The sequence below is a fragment of the Hyla sarda genome, chromosome 3, assembly GCF_029499605.1.
Source record: "Hyla sarda isolate aHylSar1 chromosome 3, aHylSar1.hap1, whole genome shotgun sequence".
NCBI classification, from domain to species: domain Eukaryota; kingdom Metazoa; phylum Chordata; class Amphibia; order Anura; family Hylidae; genus Hyla; species Hyla sarda.
Window position 1 is genome coordinate 13,418,872 of NC_079191.1, and position 9,617 is coordinate 13,428,488.

Consider the following 9,617-nt stretch of genomic DNA (forward strand, 5'->3'; position numbering starts at 1 on the left):
CTTATACCAGCTGTACATATATATTATATACAGTATATACCCAGGTTATACCAGCATGGTCCATATCACTATATACAGGAGATATATAACTTATACCAGCTGTACATATATAATTATATACAGTATATACCAGGTTATACCAGCATGGTCCATATCACTATATACAGGAGATATATAACTTATACCAGCTGTACATATATATTATATACAGTATATACCCAGGTTATACCAGCATGGTCCATATCACTATATACAGGAGATATATAACTTATACCAGCTGTACATATATATTATATACAGTATATACCCAGGTTATACCAGCATGGTCCATATCACTATATACAGGAGATATATAACTTATACCAGCTGTACATATATATTATATACAGTATATACCCAGGTTATACCAGCATGGTCCATATCACTATATACAGGAGATATATAACTTATACCAGCTGTACATATATAATTATATACAGTATATACCCAGGTTATACCAGCATGGTCCATATCACTATGTACAGGAGATATATAACTTATACCAGCTGTACATATATATTATATACAGTATATACCCAGGTTATATCAGCATGGTCCATATCACTATATATACAGGAGATATATAACTTATACCAGCTGTACATGTATATTATATACAGTATATACCAGGTTATACCAGCATGGTCCATATCACTATATACAGGAGATATATAACTTATACCAGCTGTACATATATATTATATATAATATATACCCAATTTATACCAGCATGGTCCATATCACTATATACAGGATATATATAACTTATACCAGCTGTACATATATAATTATATACAGTATATACCCAGGTTATACCAGCATGGTCCATATAACTATATACAGGAGATATATAACTTATACCAGCTGTACATATATAATTATATAAAGTATATACCCAGGTTATACCAGCATGGTCCATATCACTATATACAGGAGATATATAACTTATACCAGCTGTACATATATATTATATACAGTATATACCCAGGTTATACCAGCATGGTCCATATCACTATATACAGGAGATATATAACTTATACCAGCTGTACATGTATAATTATATACAGTATATACCCAGGTTATACCAGCATGGTCCATATCACTATATACAGGAGATATATAACTTATACCAGCTATACATATATATTATATACAGTATATACCCAGGTTATACCAGCATGGTCCATATCACTATATATACAGGAGATATATAACTTATACCAGCTGTACATATATATTATATACAGTATATACCAGGTTATACCAGCATGGTCCATATCACTATATACAGGAGATATATAACTTATACCAGCTGTACATATATAATTATATACAGTATATACCAGGTTATACCAGCATGGTCCATATCACTATATACAGGAGATATATAACTTATACCAGCTGTACATGTATAATTATATACAGTATATACCCAGGTTATACCAGCATGGTCCATATCACTATATACAGGAGATATATAACTTATACCAGCTGTACATATATAATTATATACAGTATATACCCAGGTTATACCAGCATGGTCCACATCACTATATACAGGAGATATATAACTTATACCAGCTGTACATATATATTATATATAGTATATACCAGGTTATACCAGCATGGTCCATATCACTATATATAGGAGATATATAACTTATACCAGCTGTACATATATAATTATATACAGTATTTACCAGGTTATACCAGCATGGTCCATATCACTATATACAGGAGATATAGAACTTATACCAGCTGTACATATATATTATATACAGTATATACCCAGGTTATACCAGCATGGTCCATATCACTATATACAGGAGATATATAACTTATACCAGCTGTACATATATAATTATATACAGTATATACCCAGGTTATACCAGCATGGTCCATATCACTATATACAGGAGATATATAACTTATACCAGCTGTACATATATAATTATATACAGTATATACCCAGGTTATACCAGCATGGTCCATATCACTATGTACAGGAGATATATAACTTATACCAGCTGTACATATATATTATATACAGTATATACCCAGGTTATATCAGCATGGTCCATATCACTATATATACAGGAGATATATAACTTATACCAGCTGTACATATATATTATATACAGTATATACCAGGTTATACCAGCATGGTCCATATCACTATATACAGGAGATATATAACTTATACCAGCTGTACATGTATAATTATATACAGTATATACCCAGGTTATACCAGCATGGTCCATATCACTATATACAGGAGATATATAACTTATACCAGCTGTACATATATATTATATACAGTATATACCCAGGTTATACCAGCATGGCCCATATCACTATATACAGGAGATATATAACTTATACCAGCTGTACATATATAATTATATACAGTATATACCAGGTTATACCAGCATGGTCCATATCACTATTTACAGGAGATATATAACTTATACCAGCTGTACATGTATAATTATATACAGTATATACCCAGGTTATACCAGCATGGTCCATATCACTATATACAGGTGATATATAACTTATACCAGCTGTACATATATAATTATATACAGTATATACCTGGTTATACCAGCAAGGTCCATATCACTATATACAGGAGATATATAACTTATACCAGCTGTACATATATAATTATATATAGTATATACCCAGGTTATACCAGCATGGTCCATATCACTATATACAGGAGATATATAACTTATACCAGCTGTACATATATATTATATATAGTATATACCCAGGTTATACCAGCATGGTCCATATCACTATATACAGGAGATATATAACTTATACCAGCTGTACATATATATTATATATAGTATATACCAGGTTATACCAGCAAGGTCCATATCACTATATACAGGAGATATATAACTTATACCAGCTGTACATATATATTATATACAGTATATACCCAGGTTATACCAGCATGGTCCATATCACTATATACAGGATATATATAACTTATACCAGCTGTACATATATAATTATATACAGTATATACCCAGGTTATACCAGCATGGTCCATATAACTATATACAGGAGATATATAACTTATACCAGCTGTACATATATAATTATATACAGTATATACCCAGGTTATACCAGCATGGTCCATATCACTATATACAGGAGATATATAACTTATACCAGCTGTACATATATATTATATACAGTATATACCCAGGTTTTACCAGCATGGTCCATATCACTATATACAGGAGATATATAACTTATACCAGCTGTACATATATAATTATATACAGTATATACCCAGGTTATACCAGCATGGTCCATATCACTATATACAGGAGATATATAACTTATACCAGCTGTACATATATATTATATACAGTATATACCCAGGTTATACCAGCATGGTCCATATCACTATATACAGGAGATATATAACTTATACCAGCTGTACATATATAATTATATACAGTATATACCAGGTTATACCAGCATGGTCCATATCACTATATACAGGAGATATATAACTTATACCAGCTGTACATATATATTATATACAGTATATACCCAGGTTATACCAGCATGGTCCATATCACTATATACAGGAGATATATAACTTATACCAGCTGTACATATATATTATATACAGTATATACCCAGGTTATACCAGCATGGTCCATATCACTATATACAGGAGATATATAACTTATACCAGCTGTACATATATATTATATACAGTATATACCCAGGTTATACCAGCATGGTCCATATCACTATATACAGGAGATATATAACTTATACCAGCTGTACATATATAATTATATACAGTATATACCCAGGTTATACCAGCATGGTCCATATCACTATATACAGGAGATATATAACTTATACCAGCTGTACATATATAATTATATCCAGTATATACCAGGTTATACCAGCATGGTCCATATCACTATGTACAGGAGATATATAACTTATACCAGCTGTACATGTATATTATATACAGTATATACCCAGGTTATATCAGCATGGTCCATATCACTATATATACAGGAGATATATAACTTATACCAGCTGTACATATATATTATATACAGTATATACCAGGTTATACCAGCATGGTCCATATCACTATATACAGGAGATATATAACTTATACCAGCTGTACATGTATAATTATATACAGTATATACCCAGGTTATACCAGCATGGTCCATATCACTATATACAGGAGATATATAACTTATGCCAGCTGTACATATATATTATATACAGTATATACCCAGGTTATACCAGCATGGCCCATATCACTATATACAGGAGATATATAACTTATACCAGCTGTACATATATAATTATATACAGTATATACCAGGTTATACCAGCATGGTCCATATCACTATATACAGGAGATATATAACTTATACCAGCTGTACATGTATAATTATATACAGTATATACCCAGGTTATACCAGCATGGTCCATATCACTATATACAGGAGATATATAACTTATACCAGCTGTACATATATAATTATATACAGTATATACCCAGGTTATACCAGCATGGTCCATATCACTATATACAGGAGATATATAACTTATACCAGCTGTACATATATAATTATATACAGTATATACCAGGTTATACCAGCAAGGTCCATATCACTATATACAGGAGATATATAACTTATACCAGCTGTACATATATAATTATATATAGTATATACCCAGGTTATACCAGCATGGTCCATATCACTATATACAGGAGATATATAACTTATACCAGCTGTACATATATATTATATATAATATATACCCAGGTTATACCAGCATGGTCCATATCACTATATACAGGATATATATAACTTATACCAGCTGTACATATATAATTATATACAGTATATACCCAGGTTATACCAGCATGGTCCATATAACTATATACAGGAGATATATAACTTATACCAGCTGTACATATATAATTATATACAGTATATACCCAGGTTATACCAGCATGGTCCATATCACTATATACAGGAGATATATAACTTATACCAGCTGTACATATATATTATATACAGTATATACCCAGGTTATACCAGCATGGTCCATATCACTATATACAGGAGATATATAACTTATACCAGCTGTACATGTATAATTATATACAGTATATACCCAGGTTATACCAGCATGGTCCATATCACTATATACAGGAGATATATAACTTATACCAGCTGTACATATATATTATATACAGTATATACCCAGGTTATACCAGCATGGTCCATATCACTATATATACAGGAGATATATAACTTATACCAGCTGTACATATATATTATATACAGTATATACCAGGTTATACCAGCATGGTCCATATCACTATATACAGGAGATATATAACTTATACCAGCTGTACATATATAATTATATACAGTATATACCAGGTTATACCAGCATGGTCCATATCACTATATACAGGAGATATATAACTTATACCAGCTGTACATGTATAATTATATACAGTATATACCCAGGTTATACCAGCATGGTCCATATCACTATATACAGGAGATATATAACTTATACCAGCTGTACATATATAATTATATACAGTATATACCCAGGTTATACCAGCATGGTCCACATCACTATATACAGGAGATATATAACTTATACCAGCTGTACATATATATTATATATAGTATATACCAGGTTATACCAGCATGGTCCATATCACTATATATAGGAGATATATAACTTATACCAGCTGTACATATATAATTATATACAGTATATACCAGGTTATACCAGCATGGTCCATATCACTATATACAGGAGATATAGAACTTATACCAGCTGTACATATATATTATATACAGTATATACCCAGGTTATACCAGCATGATCCATATCACTATATACAGGAGATATATAACTTATACCAGCTGTACATGTATAATTATATACAGTATATACCCAGGTTATACCAGCATGGTCCATATCACTATATACAGGAGATATATAACTTATACCAGCTGTGCATATATATTATATACAGTATATACCCAGGTTATACCAGCATGGTCCATATCACTATATACAGGAGATATATAACTTATACCAGCTGTACATATATAATTATATACAGTATATACCCAGGTTATACCAGCATGGTCCATATCACTATATACAGGAGATATATAACTTATACCAGCTGTACATATATAATTATATACAGTATATACCAGGTTATACCAGCATGGTCCATATCACTATATACAGGAGATATATAACTTATACCAGCTGTATATATATATAATTATACACAGTATATACCCAGGTTATACCAGCATGGTCCATATCCCTATATACAGGAGATATATAACGTATACCAGCTGTACATATATAATTATATACAGTATATACCCAGGTTATACCAGCATGGTCCATATCACTATATACAGGAGATATATAACTTATACCAGCTGTACATATATATTATATACAGTATATACCCAGGTTATACCAGCATGGTCCATATCACTATATACAGGATATATATAACTTATACCAGCTGTACATATATAATTATATACAGTATATACCCAGGTTATACCAGCATGGTCCATATCACTATATACAGGAGATATATAACTTATACCAGCTGTACATATATAATTATATACAGTATATACCCAGGTTATACCAGCATGGTCCATATCACTATATACAGGAGATATATAACTTATACCAGCTGTACATATATATTATATACAGTATATACCCAGGTTATACCAGCATGGTCCATATCACTATATACAGGAGATATATAACTTATACCAGCTGTACATATATAATTATATACAGTATATACACAGGTTATACCAGCATGGTCCATATCACTATATACAGGAGATATATAACGTATACCAGCTGTACATATATATTATATACAGTATATACCAGGTTATACCAGCATGGTCCATATCACTATATACAGGAGATATATAACTTATACCAGCTGTACATGTATAATTATATACAGTATATATCAGGTTATACCAGCATGGTCCATATCACTATATACAGGAGATATATAACTTATACCAGCTGCACATATATAATTATATACAATATATACCAGGTTATACCAGCATGGACCATATCACTATATACAGGAGATATATAACTTATACCAGCTGTACATGTATAATTATATACAGTATATACCAGGTTATACCAGCATGGTCCATATCACTATATACAGGAGATATATAACTTATACCAGCTGTACATATATATTATATACAGTATATACCCAGGTTATACCAGCATGGTCCATATCACTATATACAGGAGATATATAACTTATACCAGCTGTACATATATAATTATATACAGTATATACCAGGTTATACCAGCATGGTCCATATCACTATATACAGGAGATATATAACTTATACCAGCTGTACATATATATTATATACAGTATATACCAGTATGGCCCATATCACTATATACAGGAGATATATAACTTATACCAGCTGTACATGTATAATTATATACAGTATATACCCAGATTATACCAGCATGGTCCATATCACTATATACAGGAGATATATAACTTATACCAGCTGTACATATATAATTATATACAGTATATACCAGGTTATACCAGCATGGTCCATATCACTATATACAGGAGATATATAACTTATACCAGCTGTACATATATATTATATACAGTATATACCAGCATGGTCCATATCACTATATACAGGACATATATAACTTATACCAGCTGTACATGTATAATTATATACAGTATATACCCAGGTTATACCAGCATGGTCCATATCACTATATACAGGAGATATATAACTTATACCAGCTGTACATATATAATTATATACAGTATATACCAGGTTATACCAGCATGGTCCATATCACTATATACAGGAGATATATAACTTATACCAGCTGTACATATATAATTATATACAGTATATACCAGGTTATACCAGCATGGTCCATATCACTATATACAGGAGATATATAACTTATACCAGCTGTACATATATAATTATATACAGTATATACCCGGGTTATACCAACATACTAAATGTTCTTTCTTTTTCTGCTTCTTTCTCAGACTTAAGAAGAATTTCCTTACAATGAATCATCTCCTTCAGACGACCTTCCAGTTGGCGGAGACCCTAGATAAGAAGTCTCAGGATCTTGACGTCCTTTTAGCCAAACAACTGGAGAGATCCACTACTTTAGCCTACAGAAACATGCTGAGATCCTGATGAAGGACTGCGGGCTCCTATGGGGGGCACACAGAGGGTCCCCTCCCACCCCATAACAGCTTCTATATCTTCCCATATAGGACAGAGATCTTCTCCCGGAGGGGATGGAGCCCACTTGATCGGGGGGTCCTCCTCCATTGCTGCCAAATGGGCGACCACAATGGTACACGAGCCCCTGACCACCACTGAGGACTGACTTAAAGGGGTACTCGGAACGTTCGGAACATTTTGTAGCTGAGGCTTTGTCCAAACACGTTAAAGGGGTACTCCACTGGCCAGCATTCCGAACATTTAGTTCCAAACGCTGTGCGCGTGCTGCGGGGGTCCGCCACGCCCCCTCGTGACATCACACCACGCCCCCTCGTGACATCACACCACGCCCCCTCGTGACATCACACCACGCCCCCTCGTGAAATCACCATGCCCCCTCGTGACATCACACCACGCCCCCTCGTGACATCACACCACGCCCCCTCGTGACATCACCATGCCCCCTCGTGACATCACACCACGCCCCCTCGTGACATCACACCACGCCCCCTCGTGACATCACCATGCCCCCTCGTGACATCACACCACGCCCCCTCGTGACATCACCATGCCCCCTCGTGACATCACCATGCCCCCTCGTGACATCACACCACGCTCCCTTGTGACATCACACCATGCCCCCTCGTGACATCACACCACGCCCCCTCGTGACATCACCATGCCCCCTCGTGACATCACACCACGCTCCCTTGTGACATCACACCATGCCCCCTCGTGACATCACACCACGCCCCCTCGTGACATCACCATGCCCCCTCGTGACATCACCATGCCCCCTCGTGACATCACACCACGCTCCCTTGTGACATCACACCATGCCCCCTCGTGACATCACACCACGCCCCCTCGTGATGTCACGCCTCGCTCCCTCGTGATGTCACGCCTCGCCCCCTCAATGAAAGTCTATGGGAGGGGGCGTGACGTCCGTCACGCCCCCTCCCATAGACGTGCATTGAGGGGGCATGGTGTGATGTCACGAGGGGGCGTGACTGACCCCCCGCAGCGCGCACACAGCGTTAGGAACTAAATGTTCCGAATGCTGGCCAGTGGAGTACCCCTTTAACGTGTTTGGACAAAGCCTAAGCTACAAAATTTTCCGGACGTTCCATTCGCTGTGTGCGCGCACTGCGTATGTTGGCCACACCCCCTCGTGTCGTCACACCATGCCCCCTCAATGCACATCACGCCCTTTAATGTGTTTAG

The 9,617-nt window shown here is 34.9% G+C and overlaps 1 protein-coding gene across 5 annotated transcripts in view; it reads left to right on the forward strand.

Moving 5' to 3' along the window:
* The window catches only part of LOC130361144 (uncharacterized), a 158,279-nt gene extending 149,489 nt beyond the window's left edge, over nt 1-8,790 (forward strand). For 3 of the 5 annotated variants that reach the window (XM_056563766.1, XM_056563765.1, XM_056563763.1), the window contains one exon: nt 8,207-8,789. In XM_056563766.1, the coding sequence (XP_056419741.1) occupies nt 8,207-8,363 (157 nt within the window). In that variant the 3' untranslated portion in view covers nt 8,364-8,789. Of the gene's footprint in view, nt 1-8,206 lie in introns of all 5 variants that reach the window. The other 2 variants (XM_056563762.1, XM_056563761.1) reach the window with 1 other exon arrangement.
* Nucleotides 8,791-9,617: the final 827 nt, after the last annotated feature.